The 18,132-nt window shown below is 44.3% G+C and overlaps 1 protein-coding gene across 1 annotated transcript in view; it reads right to left on the minus strand.

Moving 5' to 3' along the window:
* SPTLC2 (serine palmitoyltransferase long chain base subunit 2) overlaps nucleotides 1-8,985 on the minus strand; it is a 73,086-nt gene extending 64,101 nt beyond the window's left edge. Inside the window, exon 1 of the mRNA XM_030274767.4 lies at nucleotides 8,828-8,985. Within this exon, the coding sequence (XP_030130627.2) occupies nucleotides 8,828-8,920 (93 nt within the window). The 5' untranslated portion in view covers nucleotides 8,921-8,985. The remainder of the gene's footprint in view (nucleotides 1-8,827) is intronic.
* Nucleotides 8,986-18,132: the final 9,147 nt, after the last annotated feature.

An 18,132-nucleotide genomic window follows, 5' to 3' on the forward strand; every position in this document is an offset into this window, starting at 1 on the left:
AACAGTCCTTACAGCACTGCTCCACAGTCATTCAATAGAGCTCAGCAAACAAGAGGCAGCAGCTTTTGGAGAGAGAGGAGGGGCAGCAGCACTATGACAATCACAGCCAACACTGGAAAGGAAAAGCCATGAAAGCCACCTACCTCTTCTCTATTCTCTCAGAATTGCTTAACTGTATCATTATGGCTCCTATACACAAAACTATAGAATTTGGTTGCATACAGATGCAAGAAGATCATGCACCAAAGCTCCAACCACCACAGTTTCACAGCTTGGGGAATTACAAGTTGAAGTTTGCATCCTCACATTGTCAGATCAGGCTGTGAAGAGCAGCTGTTCAGGAGCAGGCACACTACCTACCTGCCACCTGTGCCTGCCTGCTGTACCAGCAGCTGATTTCTGGATGAGCAGACAGAAAACTGGTAGTGGCTATTTCACAAATTACCTAGTATTGAATAGCTAGAGATCATATCAAAGCTTCTAATGTCTTTCCCAGGTAACTGAAAGTTCATCTGGAAGAGATGAAAGGCTACATGCTAAGATAATGGATCTAAGGTTACAGGGTACCAAAAAGTTACTGGGAAAAAAAAAAAAAAAAAACAACAAAACAAAACAAAAAAAACAAACAACTAAGACAACCAAATCTATATGCAAACTTAATCACAATAAAAACATACCAATTTTTTCCAGGTCTTTGAAGGTGACTGCGCTTGTAACAAATGCTAAAACTAAATAAACTACTTATTATGGTCAATCCCAACATTTCACTAAAAAAGGCTTTTTAGGAATACCTGTATTGATTCAACCAATACTCCAATCAATTTCACCTCTCAGTTTTCTCCCACCAGTGTGCTAACACATCCTTAAATTTGTGTGTCAGCTGTGACATCAGCTAAGAAGTTTGTGTTATCCTAGCTGAATCAAAAAAATTAAAGACTGAATGCAATTCTACAAACTCTTCATGAAGCATATGACTGTAAAAAAACTCTAGAAGTTGACTACAGAAGAAACATTTGTACACATTAAATACAAGTCTATTTGTTTTTCTAAGAATGCCTTATAAATCCACACATAAGCCTTCAAATGAAGGCTTACATGCTGCAAGCTCCATAGCTGCTGCAAAAGAACAGCAATTTCAATTCCAGAGATGAAGAAAGAAGGTGGCTAGAGTTCAGTGCCTAATTTCCTTTTATCGGGAGGAGAAAAAAGGCATGGAAGATTAAGACTTTTATGATTTCAAATAGCTTAAAGTGAGCCATGACCTTTGAAGTAGAATATATGGCATATCCAAGTATGAAGAACAGTCAGAGTTCACTTAAACACAGGGATCAAAAAAAGTACGTGTATGCTCACCTACAATTCTCTTTCCTGTACTGTGCAGAGTACATGCATGCAGAAGAGCACCATCACATTAAAAAACTCAGCTGCAGGAGAATCAGAGAGCACAACTCAGCCGCTTACAAAAGGCAGCAAAGATCCAGCCACAGGTAATGCCTGTGTTGGGCCAAACTCTTGGTGAAACAAACCACATAAAACAGTATTGCAGCAGTGATCGAGCAGCAGCAACATCACACAGCTACTGCTAGAAAGGACTACACTGGTCTAAGCAGGACACATGAGAGTCTGTTGATAATCACAGAATGTACTGAGTTGGATCTACAAGGGACCATCGAGTCCAACTCCTGGCTCTGAACAGCACGACTCCAAGAGTCACACTACCTATTTGAGGGAGCTGTCCAAGAGCTTCTTGAACTCTGTCAGGCTTGGTGCTGTGACTACTTCCCGGGGTCACTGCTCCAGTGCCTGACCCCCCAGTAGGTGAAGAACATTTTCCTAATGTCCCACCTAAACCTGCCACAGAACAGCTTCATGTCCTTCCCTTGGGTCCTGACACTAGTCACTAGAATGAAGAGATCAGTGCCTGCCACTCCTCTTCCCTTGCTGAGGATGCTGTAACTGCAGTGAGGTGTGCCCTCGGCCTCCTCTTCTCCAAGTGACTTCAGTGACTCTTCATAAAGCTTTCCATCTAGATCCTTTCACCATCTCTGCAGCCCTCCTTTGGATGCTCTCTATGTCCTTTGTGAGTGAGAAGACAAAAGCCATGTGCAAACACAGGAAAATTTGCAGATGCTACCGCAGAAAACACGCAGGATTTACCACAGGACTCTGGGTACACACCTTGCATGGCAGGCATGAGCCTTAGGGAGAGGCGATGCTACAAGTGCAATTCATGCTGCACAAGTTCGAGAGCCATACACAGTAACTGCTCATTGCTGTTACCCCAGGAAAGATCCAGCAGTCTGTATTAAAGAGGCCATTTTATTTCATGCTGACAGGAAGAACAAATAGAGATGAACCTGGCAGACTTTATGTAAACACATTAAAAAGATTGTTTATGCTGGAACACAACTTTGCTAAATTCTTAAAATTCAGTAGCTTCCCATTGCCACATAACACACATGCTGCAGAAATTTTAGTAACAGGCTTGCTGCTTCTATTTTTAGAAACACACTGTGAAAGACCACATCCATGAGTGTGCCTCTGTATGCAAAAGTAGTCACATTCATCACAAAGGATTGAGGAAATCAGCACTACAGAAATCACAGCAGTGAGAATTCCATGAATGCAGCTGCTCTAAAATGTTAGATACCCTGTGGAAATTTTACTGTCACCTCTAGCCCTTTCCCTTGCACTGCTTTGCTTAGACTTCAAATCTCAGACTGTTGCATTGGTAAAAAGACAATGTGTTTACTGCCAAATTTAGAATTAACTCTTTTGAATCACATTTCAAGCTTTAAAACAACCCCACAGGAGATAAACTTGTTTTATAAAACAGACTTTAAGAGTATATTTCTAATTAAAGATTTGTTCTTCTTGACAGGTACTATAAAATATTTTTATTTACAATTAGTTAGTCACAACAAATTCGACAGTCTTTGTTTAAGATGCACTTACCACATCTACAAAAACAGTGTGAATCTTCATAACATTTAAAAGTTGTTTGGGTTTGGGTTCTCCCCTGCCCCCCATTAGCAAGTAAAGGATGCAATTAAACTTGTTTGGTTTTTTTTTTCTTACTACATATAGGTGACAATTTGAATTCTACTGATAAAATACTATTTTTCTTAAATTTTTTAATTTAAGAAAATATTTAAATTTAAATAAAGATTTAAAGATTTAAATTTACAATAAAGATTTTCAAAGACAGAACAGGTCTGCACTGCTTCTACAAGTCAATCTCCAGGCTCTCATATACTTCTGAAAGCATTCCTGACATATTTTAGAATCTGCTCTCATTTTTATAGACATTAAACCCCATTACTTCCTAAATTTCCAACCCTTTCTCAACTATAAGTGCTCTTCAAAACTAAACTTTTGAATTAAAACCAGTTATTTTTCTAGGATTTATTTCTTAATGATGGCAAAACAAAAAACTGGAAACCTCGCTGAAGATGGGCCAATGCTTTAGCAAAATTAAAGTCAATAGATAACTTAGATAATGCTTTTGTCTCTCCAACAAATTGAACACATGAAATTTAGAGAAAAACATTGTTTTTGTTGTACAATTAAGACAGAAAAATACAACATATCACTCAAGTAAATAAAGTAAACATAAATTAACTTGTATACAATTTCTTAGGAGCATTTAGGGCTTATCATCAGCTAAATTTGAAATGGTAGTCCAAATACAATCCATAGATTTTAACACTTCACCCAAACTAATTTCTCAGTAGCAACATATTCAAATCTCAGAGAAGCCCATAGTATCAATAGCTATAATGGGCACACAAATTCTCAACAAGCACAACACTGGCGCTACACCTACTAATTTAATATGATCTCAAATATTAATTTAGCCAGGGAGAATGCAGAGTAGCTGTTCCTTCCAAAAAGGCTTGCAGTCTTTTGTAACTGAATTTGATAGTAGAAAAAGATCATTGTGCACAGGTACACTTTTTCAAAGATGGAGGAGTTTTGTCAATTAAAGTATCTGAACAAGGTTGCAGTCTTTTCTAGATCACACAACTTTCATCTCACTTCAGTTTTACATTACTGACACAATAAATACAGTCAATCAGAAAACCAAGCAAGAATCAGTAGCAATTTATTTCCTCAGGTCTGATGTAAGCCTCAGAGTACCTGCTATAAGCCCTAAGGCACACATCTATACAGGTGTTCAGGGATCAAATGCTAATGTCTAAACCTGGACAGACTCTCCTGCAGACCATGAGTTCACCTCTGTAACCATGGAATAACTAAGGTTGGAAGGCACCTCCATTGTCTCTGAGCCCCAACTCAAAGCAGGGCTAATTACAACAGGTTGTCAAGAGCATGTCCAACCATCCTGAGCTTTTTCATGGAGGGAGATTCCACAACCTCATTGGGAAACTTCTTCCAGTATTTTACCACCCTTCCAGGAAAAGTTATTTTCCTTATGTGCAATCAAAATTTCCTATTCCTCCCAATTACATGTGTTGCCTCTCCTACTATTGTCACACACTTCCAAGAGTCTGGCCCCATTTTCTCTATATCCTGCAGCCAGCTAGTTAAGCCTCTCTTCCTAAGGTTGAGCACACCCAGCTCTCACAGCCTCTTCATTTCTTGGGGACCCTCCACTGGATTCAGAGATTCATGTGGTTATGTCACCATCTTTCTGAGAAGCTAAAACCTGGACACTATTTGCAAAATGCAGTCTCCGAAACTCAGTAAGGGGAACAACCACTTCTTCAAGCAGTTAATGAGATTTAGATTCTCAGGATCTTTTTTTTTCCTTTCAGAAATACCTGAATTTTAAATTTGCACACAGATGTGAAAAAACTTCACAATTCTGTACTCCAATTCCTTTTTACACCACTGGATAGGGTATTTATTACATTTATCTTATCCTAACTTTCATCCGAAACACGATTCACGTCACTGCTACCACTAAATCACTTGTGGCAAGAAGAACTTGCAGTATCTGCTGCAAGTCATCTTAAGTGTGCTCTCTGAAAGAAACTACACTAACCTGAATTCCAGCAAAAGTATCTTAGAAATCAGGATGAAGCCATTGTTCCCGTGCATCCTGAAGCAATCCCACAAGATGAACTTATAAGCAGTTTACGTTGTTTAAGAGCAAGTACAAATCCAACACTACACAAATTGTTTCCTGTATATCCACACCAAAACTTCTAGGAAAGAAATATCTACGCTGGCCATTTTAATAGCTGTTAGAATTCAGGACTTCTAACAGTCTTAAAGGAATGCAAATCCCACAGTCCTCCCACTTTTCTCAACCAAACTATTCCTTGTCTTCCTGGGGAAGCAGTACAAGACGTTGTTTACAAAGGCATGTATGTCATCTGGAAGTTGCTATAGGATGGGGTTTGAAAACCTTTTAGAAACACCAGGGAAATTAAAATTTGTTTATATAATTCCAGCTCCTATCTAACTGACTTGGAGATACTGCACAAAACAGAAATTAAGAATTTGATATCTAAAATCTATATCCCAATTTTATTTTTTTAGGTTGAGACAACTTCTTTAGCTTCTAGAAGCACAACAGAACCACTCAAATGCAAGAAGCTCAATTAAGGAGTAAAAAAAAAATCACATTACTAAGAATTTGTACACAATAATAGGTATACCCTTGGAAAATAAGGGTATCTTCTCCCATTAAAGATGTACCAATATCCCTCTTCTAAGAAAGAAAAATCTTTTCAGATGCAGCATTGGAAAACCATTAGTCATTTGCAAAACATTCCAATGGAGAAATACATTCCAGTTTAAAATTGCATTGCAGAAAGAAAAAGCAATTTCCCCCCATTTATTACTCCCACAAGTGTCTTGATAGCTCCTAAACACCATTTTTATATTGAACTCAACACTCTCCCCAAAACAGCAGAAGGGCATAAAAAGCAGAATCATGCACAACTTGAAGAGGCAACTTCACATCTCTATTACAAAGATTTGCTCTCTTTCTCCTATCTATGTTCAACTCCTCATGCCATGACAATACCCTTTGACATGTCAGGCTTTTATCTTACATACTACAGTATTACAACAGAATTCTAAATAAATTTTAAGCCCTTCCATAAATTACTATTCTTTCTAACCATTAACTTCCTTAACTGTATACAGTCAGAAAAAAAGTCACTTTTCTCCAACATTCCATTGGTTCTTCAGCCTCTTTTAATTAAGGTGTTCATAGCGAGACTGAAATTCAGTGAATGCAACAATCTCTAAACAGATTAACTTCAAGCAGGAGCCAAGTAATTTGAACACAAGATACCTCAGGAAAGCCAAGAGCTGTATTTATCTCAGAATTTCAGCAGAATGTTTTTGCTATGCTTCAAATGGTCACTTTCCCAATCACTGATAATATTTCATTAATCTCCAAGGTAGTCAAGGGTCTGTTACTGCACAGTTTTAGTAAGCAGCAAGTTTCCCCTCTCCTCTTACCAAAGAGGTTTAGCAGTTCAGAAGGAGACAAATACAACCTCTTAAAAATTAAGTGAACAATTTCACCCTCTTCTGTGCATCCTGGAGTAACAGTAAAGAACCCACTCTATATGTCAAATACTACCCTCAGTAGAGGGAGTATCATAAGGAAACATTTGAATTTAAGCTTTATTTTTTTTAGGATAAAACCCCACAAAACCACATAAACTAACAAATCAAGAATTAAAAAACCCCCAAACTTACATAGATAACCTGAGCAGAAATGTCCTAGGTAGAAGAGGACTCCTTTTTTTTTTCACATAGTTAAAAGTGGGTAAAGCTTTCCTGCACTATCAAGCACTACTGGGGGACATGGTAACGCACTACCCAGTCTCTAAGCTCTCCCCTCAGAAGCTCCATGGTTTTCCAGGTAAATTGGCAATGATTGCAACATTTCTTTAAACTGATGGTTTTCCTTTCCCCTCCACTTCCCATCATTTCAGCTAGATCTCATTTTACCTCTTATTTCTCACACAAAACCTGTGAAAGGCCTTGTTGAAAAAGTTATTTTCCTCATCCTCACTTTTCTGGGTTTTTTTTTTCCTACTAAGTAACTATCACATTCTTTTGCGCAAGTTGCCTCCTTTTTGGTACTTGCTTACAGTTGCAGATTCTCAAGTGCTATATGTGGTAAGTACATAGTATATACATACAGAGCAAATATATACAACACAATGTGAGCATTCACGTTTCCTTTCTTCTATAGAAAGGTTCAAAAAACAAAACCAAAAAGGCAAAAGACCAATCAATTAAACAAATCTGTGATATATCAGCAAACACATCTTTTGGCAGCTTACCACCACAGATGCTATCTGAGAAAGCTGGACATAATTAGTTCCCCTAAATAATTGCTTCTTCCAGTCCAGTTCTAACATTCAGACCCTTACTTTGAAAGTTAGCGTAAAGTTAGCCCACATAAAATTATGGAGAAAAAATTTAATACTCCTAATTATAAATCAAGCAGCTGCCAGAAAGATACCAAACTTTCCTACACTCTTAAATCTCACACTGCTGCTATACTTTGGATTTTTGGTAAGATTTCTCCAGTGAACCCTGACCCACTTCAGAAATAGGTATCTCAAATGCCTCAGGTCTCCAAAACATATCCAAGCATAGGATCATGTGCAAGCTACTAAGTGAATAGAACATCGCATAAATCAGCAAGGTTTTTAAAGTTTCCTCAGTTTGATATGTATGGTTTTTCTCATTCACACACTCCATCACCCCTGTTCTCCAGATACACAGGTAAACAAAGCCCTTGAGGAAATGCTTCCTGACCCCACTTTCTGTTCCTCTGAAGTAGAAAAATATAACTATAGTCAGACATTCTTCTTTAGAAAGCGTAGGGTGGGGGAAAACTCTCACAGAAGAACACTCTCCAGCACCATACTTTATCTTATTACCAAGATTTACATGTAAGGTTTTATAGCTAGCAGTGCTTGGTGTTTGCAAGGCAAGACTACCAAAGCCATAGCTCCCCAAACAAGTACAAGCTGACCCTGCTGCCAAATGAATGTAACTGTACCTCCCTCCATTTGTTCACTTCCAATATTGTGCTCTATCTCCCAAGGGCCAGGGCAAGACTATGAGCATCCATCCAATCAAAGAAATACAATAAGTATCCTCAGTTAAAGATAACACAGGAGGAAAAAAGTTTCGTTTTATCCTGCATCAGCTCCCAATCTAGTTCACACAGTGAGCGCACACCTACACTGAAAAAATAGAAGGGAGACCAGAGGATTGAAAAACAGAAGCAGCAGGAGAGATGAGAACAGAGGAAGGCTTTTATCAAGCAGCTTGAGGTGTTCGAGGAAACACAACCTATTGCCTTCTGCTGAGGCTGACTTCATAACAACCTTTAAGTTCTTTACACTATAACACAAAACTTGAGTGTTTTGCAGAGAAACAGCTGGAGTCTGCAAGCACAAATACACACTTGCATCCCAGCGTTCATACAGGCAGATGGGAAGCGCTGCACCAAGAGGAAGTCCCTGCTCAGGGCTCCTCGTACCCACAGCCGCGCGTCGCACCTGGAACAGCGAAACGGCGGCGAAGAACTGCTGAAACCTTTTCTGCGAACCCAGACCTACTGTGCTACAGCGAGGTTTAAGCTCAAAAGCCTCGCAGTAAAGTTACAGCCGTGACTCGAGGGAGGGACAGTCATTTCCCACGCCGCCACCAGTGCGGTGAGCGAGCACCGCCCCGGGCGCTGCCCGCCCTCCCCGGGCGAGAGCCGACGACACAAACCACCGGGTTCTGCCGACACCCCTCACAGCCACGCCTCGGTGCCTCCCGGGACCCCGCCGCCGCGCCCGCCGCCCGCCCCGCGCCCGTTCCCCGCGCACACCTGTGTGCCGGGCGGGCCGCGCACGAAGCCGTTGCGGAGCGCGCCGCGGGCGCCGCCGCAGCCGTTGGCGCGGGGCCGCTCGTGCAGCTCCATCGCGCCGGCCCCGCCGCGCCCGCTCCGCCGCCCCCGCCCGCCCGGGCCGCGCCGCACCGGAAGCGCGGCGCGCGCTCCCCCAATCGCCGGCGCGGGCGTCACGCGAGGGGACGGGTCCCGCCTGGGCGCGCCGGCGCGCGTGCGAGGCGGGCGGCCGGGGCCCAATGGGAGCCCGCGCCGCGCCCGGCTGGGAGGGGAGCAAGGGCAAGGGAGGGGCTCCCCCAATGGCGAAGAGAAACTCCCGTGGGGAGGCGGAGACAGACGGTGAGCATTGCCCAATCACGCGGCAGGGACGGGACGGGGCGCGAAGGGGATGGGAATAGCTAGCCAATCACAGAGCGAGGCTGAGGGCGGGGCGCGAGCGAGAAGCAGCCTCCGTCCAATGGCGGAGGGAGGAGTGGGGCGCGGCTGAGGCGGCAGCCAATGGGCGGGCGCGGGTGCGGGCAGGGAAGGGGCGCGGGGCTGCTGGGGCGGGCGAGGTCACTGGGCTGCGGGGCGCTGCCCCGGCCGGGACCAGAGCGCCCATCAGCGCGTTCCCGCCCATCAGCGCGTTTCCGCCCGTGGTGGGGAGGGGGCCGGGGCCAGCGCGGCGCAGGTTGCTGCTGCTGCTGCTGCCGCCGCCGCCGCCGCCGTCACCATCCCGCCGGGAAACCGGCAGCCCTGCCTCGGGCACGCTGGTGGCTGGAGCGGGGAGCGGGCCGGGGTGGGTAAGGCAGCGGGCAGCCCCTCGCTGGTTCGCGTTGAGGGAGCTGATGAATGAAGCGGTCCTCCGAGACCTGGAGGGCTGTCCCAGGACGCCTTGGGCTGTGTCCTAACGAAATCATCCGGGTGAGAGCTCCGGAAAGCGTTTAAGGGATCAGACGTAGTTACTGTACTGCCTTCGCCACGGCTCGGGAGAGATGTATCCTGGCTGGAGTCCACCAGGACTCCGAAGGCCCTTGCAGGGCAGCCTTGGGCAGAGCTTAATTCTGGTAGGATTTACACTTACAGGGCTGAAGCCTGGCGTGAGCCTGGCCGCCCTGCTGAGCTGTCTCGCCCCCGGCAGCTGGAGCTGCCCGGCTGTTCGCTCTGCCCACGGCTCTGCTTAAAAACCCTACTAGGTTTGTGTTCAAACGTGTTTTCTGACAGGATTTGAAAATACGTGCTTCGTTCAAAGACCAGGTAAACTAAATAAGTATATTTAGTTCGCGAGTGGGAGTTACCAGCCTCAATGCAGTTTGAGTGACCAAGCGTCAGGCAGACACGGCCAGAAGGAAGCCACAAAGTGTCTGTATTTGTGCACTATTAAACACCTGTATGCATCCTGGTGAGGGAGTAGGGAGCGATTCCCGAACTGCAGGAGTGTTAATTGGCAGAAAGTAAACAGCCTGACACATTTAATCACACTGAAAAGATGGACGAGTGTGACCTTTGATTTCTCCAGGGTAATTTACAGGGAAGGGCTGTGGTTTCTCTTTGCACTTAGCAACCCGGGAAAAACCAAAATGAAGAGTTATCAGATTCAAGCATACAAACTCAAGAGAATGGTCTCATCCTTTTCTCTCTGATTTGCTACTGTTGATAGTTACTTTTATGTATTATAGTCACATCTTGGAGCCTTTGTCATGGATCATATTGCAAATTTGGTATGAACATGCAGTGCCTAACAAGTGAATTAGCTTCTGTGAAAGACAGTCATTTTTCTTCCCTCAGGAAGACAGGAAAGCTTCACAGCTTGATTTCAGCCTATTTGTAGGCAGCAGTGCATGTCCAGTCTGCTTCATGTCTCCATGTCCCCTTTGGAGGACAAAGAGGGCTTTTTGTAATGAGGGTACAAACACAGCCTCAGCAGTAACAAGTGCAGGGTGGCTTTTGACCTTGTTCCTTTTCTTGCTGTCTGTGGCCACTCCCATAGCTGGACTACCGCTGAAGCAGGTATACATTTGCCTCAGCAGTAAGCTTTCTTCACCTGGTTTTGATGTGCAGTGAGAGAGAGCCACCAGCTAAGATGGGCTGGGCCATGTCCCATCTCCTGTCTTGCAGGCTGGGACCATGGAGGAGACTGGTGTTATTAGGAAGGACCTTGGGATCAAAGCAGCAAACACCCCTGCTTAGCACTTGAGAACTTGTGCAAGTGGACTTCCTTCGCTGTAGGTGCAGTGAGGAGCACTGGTGGGGAAGAGGCACAGGTGATTTATTTGTGGATGAGCAGGGGAGGGCTTTTGCAGAGTTGAAGTAATCTATGAGGGAACTAATAAATATAGTGAAAAAAATGAACAAATAAGAGAAATGTATTAGGGGATCACATACTGTAGACTTCCTGAAGTATTTTTTCCCCTGTTGCCATAGTTAACTATAAGCATTTTCCTCCTACCTCCTCTCCCTTTGAACAGAACAGATTGAATTATACTGACTAGCTTTTGCCATGGGGTGCAGATTGTCCATCAGTCTACACTCACGAGGCATGTGCAGGGCAGCACCCTCCACTTCCTGCCTGCCCACCCGCAGAGGGATGAGTTTCACCTGCTAATGCTTTACTTCTAGAGAGGATAAGCTGCTTCACCTGCCAGGCACAGAATCTCACTGCTGTGTTCTCTATTAAAGCACAAACCCTTTTCACGTGTAGGTTCCTAGAGACTGGTCACTTCATCTGTCCTTGAACCCAACTAACATGAACCCTTACAATGTGATGGTTTCAGTTTTGGTTTAGGAAATATAAATAGCATTAATGGACCTAATGGTTAGCTCATGCAGGACTGTACAGTTTTACACAGCAGCTGCAGTGCTCCCCTGCACAGAGGGACCTCGCCCTGCCCTGAGCATGGGGCCAGCATAGCCTGGTGTTTTAGGGGCATCTGGTCCCTTCCAGCACCGTGCAGGGGACATTGGAGGCCATGCTCACACTGGGGCTGCAGTGACAGAAGAGTCCAGGATATCCATGGAGACAAGTCACAGCATAAGGATGCCATCCCAGGGCACAGCTACTGCCACAGGCAGCATCAAACAAATCCCACAGAGCTGCTGCAATCACACCTGCAGGCAACTCTGATATGGCTTTGTGCAGTGCATAAGGCACCTGTGTACACAGGTGGCTGCAGCTGGTGCCTCTGGACTAGGCAGTTGCAAAATAGGGAAGCCAAAAGAAATCTAAAGAGCAAATTCCAGTTTTAAATTACATTTTAAGTCTCAAGGATACTACTCCAGTGAACTGGAACTCCAGTGAACTGTCAGAACAAACTGCCTTACTCTGCCAACTGAACAATATCACCCAGCATGGGTGTCAAACAAGGCAGAGATCCTGATCATAGTTTACAACCATGGGACTGTTTTTTGCTGTAGAGAGGGGGGACAAATGAGTCATTACTTACCTCATAGAAGCCTCATTGTTATTTGAGGTCAAATTTCTGCTGTGTTCATGTTTGAGTTTGAGATGGAGGCATTAGGAATGAATGCACCAGGGAGCCCTGAACGTAGGGCATGGATCAGAGAAGTGAGTTGTGAACTTTGAAGATGGAAGAAGGGCAAGTTCTGGAAGGAGCAATTGGGCAGCAGACTTGAAAGTTTGTGAGCTCTGAGAGAGATCCCACTCAGAGCAAGATTGCTGGTCACAGCCTACTGCAGTCCTGGAGAGCTCTAAGGGTCTCACTTAGGACTGCACATTGTAGGGTCACAGGAGAGTTGGCTGTAGCCACAGTAATTTTCAATCCTGCCTCCAATTCCAGTTGTTTTTGCTATCAAGCTTGCAAAGAAAAGATACACTTGGGTTGTTATTCAGGTAAGAGAAGTAAGTTTCCAAGGCTGCTTGTTTAAAAGCAGGAGCTGATTAGACAGCATGAGTTTCTGGGAGCAGACAGTGTTTCTGATAAGCTCAAGAAGTGCTGAGCCCAGGTGCTGTTCATCAAGACTGAAGCCTGACAAGCATTTCTTACATTGCAGTGCATCCAGGGGTGGAGAGGAAGGGAGCATGCACCACCAGACCTTTTTTCAGACCATTCCAAAGAGCCATTTTTCTCGCGGCTTTAGTCAGAGCTGACTACCAAGGTTGTCCTAGCTTTGTTTGGAGCCTCCTATGCTTTACCTGCTTTTACTTATGTTCCCTGTCCCCAAGACTTCTGTACAAAATAGTACTTAGAAGTTGTCATAGCTGTTCCCATCCCACCCTCGTCAGTTCAATTTTCTGGATATTTGGCCCTCCTTTGGGCAGTGACTTGTGCAATATTGTGGAATGGAGATGGCTGTTTCTCTGCAATGGAACTAGACTCTATCTTATAGCCAACTTAAGACCAGCAGTAACATCCATCCACTTTCACTGCATTTCACCAAGCTGTGGAAAGATGAGTGGGGGTAATATCAGAGGAAACTGAGGGGTTATATTCACAGCCTAATAGAGGTTATAACAGTACAGAAATTATAGAGTAAAACACAGTTGTTGCACCTGCTAAGGGGAGGGAGCAGAGGATGGAGTAGAGACACCTCATTTGGGCTCTGTTGAAATCCTTGCAGGGAGGGGAGCTTGATCGCACTTTGCAGCTGAGAAACTGTATAAAACCTGTCAGCTGAGGGAGACAGAAGATGTCCTGCTGCTGAGCCAACAGCTGTGGTGAAATCATTCTCTTTGGGTGAACTTGGTTCATTATAGCCTGATAGTAACATTAACACACACCTCCACCCCAAAGTTACCCGCCCCCAAGGTACAACCACCTCTCATTGGGCATGTGCTCTATATTTTTGACTGTATGTTTAAAAATAAAGTGTGAGAATTTTACACCAATCAGTAACAAAGGTGTTGTATGGCTGCAGTCAACAAAGCTCCACCTAAATGTAGAGAAGTAGTATAAAAGTAAGTGGAGAATGAGGGAGAAGTTAAGGAAGACTCCATCATAACTATCAGTTGATAGGCTGAACCTGTCTTCTCCCCTGTAGAGACATTTATTGGGTAAGAATCGAACTCTGTGCATGCTGAATATTTTATTGGGGATTAGAGCTTGCCTGTGCATGGCTTTGAATACGTTTTTGTAGTCAGATACTATCACCAGCACTCATCAAACTTTAGCCTGTCACAGTTTTATATTAATAAGGTGTTATTCCATAAACTGTGAGAGTCCTTTGCAAGCACTGGAAGTCACCAGCAGTGGGTATTTACTCAAATAAAGAGAAAGACCCACTGGGTGGTCTCCTTTATGCTGTTGGTGTGTGTGTCCCTGGCTAAGTCAGTGGAACCACCCTACAATCCAGCAGGACTGCTCAGTGAAGGGTCCCCATAACAGGGCTCTGACAGACTGGTCAGGCGCAAAGATCTTGGCTTCCCCGGGGTGTTGACAGACAAATAAACACTAAGGGTTGAGGAAATCTCCCCTTTTCATGTGACACAATCTCATGACACCACCTGCTTTTTCTGGAGCCTGAATTTTTGATCTTTGTTTATGCCATCACCCCAGAACTCTGTGGTTTTGTGTCTTTTTATGTTGCTTGCTGGCGCTATTGGGCTGACAAAGGCTGTATATCCAGGAACCTTGTACTTGCCACAGAGAGAAGCTGATACAAATTAACCTTGCCAGAAAAAAAAAAAAATTAATTTGTTCCTACCATGCAATTCACTTTGTATTGATGTCAGATACATAGTTTAGTACATCAGTGTTTGGGACTGGAGAGACATGTTTGGGAATGAATGGCTGAAATGTGATCAGTTATTTCATCATTCTTGGCTTATGTTGCCTTTTATAAATGGAAATATGGCCTGACAGGGTCTGATGTCAAGATACAGGACTACTAGTAGAATGGAGGTGCAGTCTGTATTTACTTGGGGCACCAGCTGGAAGCAAAGTAACCTCTGTAGCTTCTGATCTCATATTTGGTTCCTGTGGTGTGTAGTAAATCACCCATGCTGCTTCAGCTTTCATGCCCATCCTCCGTGAACATTCTTTGTTACTCATGCCTGTTTCCACTCAGTTGGTGAGTGGAGGAGCAGCATACTAGAAGCTTTAGGTCTTTAGGTTAGTTTCTGATGGTGCATCTACACAAGCATCCATGCCCTACGTTCAGGGCTCCCTGGTGCATTCATTCCTAATGCCTCCATCTCAAACTCAAACACAAACACATTGGGAATTGGACCTCGCAAAATGGTGAGGCTTCTATGAGCCAAGTGATGACTCACTCGTCTTCCCCTCTCTGCAGTAAAACAGTAAACTATGATCAGGATCTCTGCCTTATTTGACACCCATGTTGGGTGGTACTTAACTGGTGAGTTCATTTGGTTTGTGCCTTGCTTTCTTAGTCCATAAAATGAGAGTAGTCAGACCATTACTGTCCCCACCTCCCCTCCCCATCCAGGATGAAGTGAAAGGCTGCATCTGTGCGTTATCAACAAAGCCCTAATTTACATGTAAATGCATGTGATATCGCTGTAGCAGCAGAGTTGTAGCAGTGAAGCCCTCCTTGTGTGCAGGCAGCTTATGTCAGCAGAATGAGGCTCTTTTTTGAGTAGAACTTTACTGAGCACCATCAGCTATATCAGCAAAAACACTGAATACCAATATAACTACATCCTCGTTAGGACCTCAGGGCCCATAGTATTTTAATTTCTAACTACTTTCTAGGTGCTTAAATATTTTTGAGGATCTGGACCTATTTATTGAGACTATGGAAGTTACCCTCTTTCCATCCCTGACAAACAGCTTCAGAGCAGATGTGGTTTCACTTTATCAGTGGCTGCAGAGTGCTCTGTGAAACTCTGGTAAAGAGCCCAGAGCCCAGCAGAGCATGATCAAACTGCTATGGCTGACTTCAAGGGCAACATAACTGCTGTTGCTGCTTCTGACTGTGCTGTTAGTACTGCAGGAGACTGGACACGTTCTTCCTTATTCACCTTTTCCTGGGAGAACAACAGAACTAAAAGTGGTGTTCCCTTGAAAATGACGTTGCTAATAGTTTTCATTTCATCCTTTCATTCATTTCAATAGCATCCATACTGATGCTATTACAAAGGTGGCACATGAGAAGACAGCATATTGCAGAGAAGAAAGACAGTGAGGACAAGGCTCTAGTACCTGAGCAGTGATCAGACCTTAGCTTGGAGAGCAAGGAAGGAGCAATTTGCCACCTTTCCAGTACCAAGCGCAGTTTTGCAGGTTCTTATTTCTTGCCTCTCTTCAGAAAAAAATTAGTGAAGGAAGAAGATGGACAAGTTGGCAAAAGACATGGCTAAAGGAGCTTTTTTTTTTTTAATGCTCAACTTTGTACTTGCAGAGAGAGTCAATTCAAGTCATCCAATAGAAAATTATCTCATGGAAAATTTTCTTTCAGCTTGTGAACTGAACTGAATTGGTAGCTGGAGGAAGGTAGCCATAGATTAGATGTAAGGGGAAACTACCCCATCTGTGCAGCAAACTGCTTTTAAATTACAAAATCTAATATTAGGGGTGATGGGAGCACAGAAAGAACCTGAAGTTCAGTTCAGAGAAAAAGGTCAATACAGGAAAACAGAAGGCTGCTGTCTCTCCTTTTGGCAAGCATATTATTATAGATAAGAGAGAGAGAGACTTTGCCATACAGTGAAATGGGGCAAAGGAGAAATTTAACAGAGCCCTTAACTACCCATAACTAGGTAGTTAGAGGCTGTGCACTCCCAAGAGAGAAAACCTACCAGGACCAGGGATTGCTACTTGGCCTTTGATCAGAGAGACAGTGTGATGCTGCAGGCAGGACTGAGCACTCATGTCTTTCCCACTCACACTGCTCACAGTGTGTGTTGCTCAGCAGCAGCCAGACAGGGCTACAAAGCTCTGTGCTTGAGCCTCGACTGCAGGGGAGACATGTCTGTGTCCAACAAGTGTGAGAGGAAACCATGGGAAATGTTTCATAGGTATAAATTCATAGGAAATTCATAAATATTCATAGGCAAATCACATCTCCAGTGAAAATGCTGGCCTGCGTGGTTGCTGTATCGGGCATGGCCATAAGAGGGAAGTGTGTGCTCAGGCATTAGGTGCTTTCTCAGGGCTGGAGCAGCCCCAGCTGTGTTGGCTCTGCAAGCACCATGGATCTGCCTGGGTCATACCTCCTTTGCAGGGCTAAAAGCAGGGCCAGTGCCTTTGGAGGTGTGTGAGCTCAGCCACAGCCAAGTGTGCAGGTAGCGATGATGGGGATGGGGTGAGAGGGGAGCAAGGGTGGGGAAGTGAATTGTCACTTCCTGGAGATAGGGGAGGATGAGATATGCAACCGTGAGCAGTCCTGAGAGAACTGGAGATATCTTGTCCAGAGATGATGGGCAGTCAGGTGGGAAAATCTCATTTCAGTTTTCTCCTCACACATACACAGATGTCTGGTTGTATTAGCTGGATCATACTCAGATTAGGGCATTCAGGTTTGAGGTTGGTGACACTGAGGTGCTTTTAGGAAGCGTAGGGGACCTCAGGAGAAAGAAAGCTGAAGTCAGCAAGCTTGAAAGATTTACAAAGAAGAATAAAGGTCCAAAAGGATATGGGCAGGCAACCCTGCTAGCTCTCCAAGGGAGACATTTTGCCTGAAGCACTTCTAATAGCATTTTGTTGGCAACATAATAGAGCACACAAGCTGTGTAGCAGTAACAAATGGGTCTTGGTTGTTAGCAGCCTTGTCAGACTCAGGTGACTGCTACCCTCAGTCATGGGCCATTCCTGACTGCATGCCTTTGATACATCCTTGTTAAAACTCACCACTGCACAAGGCAGAAAATGGCACTTACGCCATGTAATATGGGAACTTGAGGCTTCACCAAGTCTGTGCCTGCTGACTCCCATGGACCCTGCCAGCTGGAGCTGCTGGAGATCCTGCAGGGACCCACAGGGTGCTTTGAGGAGAAACTATGATTGATTTCCTGTAGTTACTGGCCAAGAAATGTGAGCAGCAAGGTCCACTCAGGAGCACCAAATGACCAGATCACCAGCTTCCCATAAGCTGGCTCTGCAGAGAGGCATTCAGGCTTCTCCTTACAGATCTGCTTCTCTGGGATTTTTTTTTTTTTTTTCCTGAAGCAGAAGCAGAGGAAAATGAATGGGACAGAGTGGAATTTATTATTTGTTTGTGCCACAGCATGAAAACAAAATGTATCTAAGAATTAACTGCACAAGAGCTGTGTGGTGGCAAGGCTAGGGGAGAAGGGTGGGTGCATCTTTTAGTGCCTGGCTAAGCATGTGCTGATCTTGTGCTCCCAGAGAGCTCCTGCACATCTTATGTCTTTGCAGTAGAGACATACA

Source organism: Taeniopygia guttata, chromosome 5 (genome assembly GCF_048771995.1).
Source record: "Taeniopygia guttata chromosome 5, bTaeGut7.mat, whole genome shotgun sequence".
Taxonomy (NCBI): Eukaryota; Metazoa; Chordata; class Aves; order Passeriformes; family Estrildidae; genus Taeniopygia; species Taeniopygia guttata.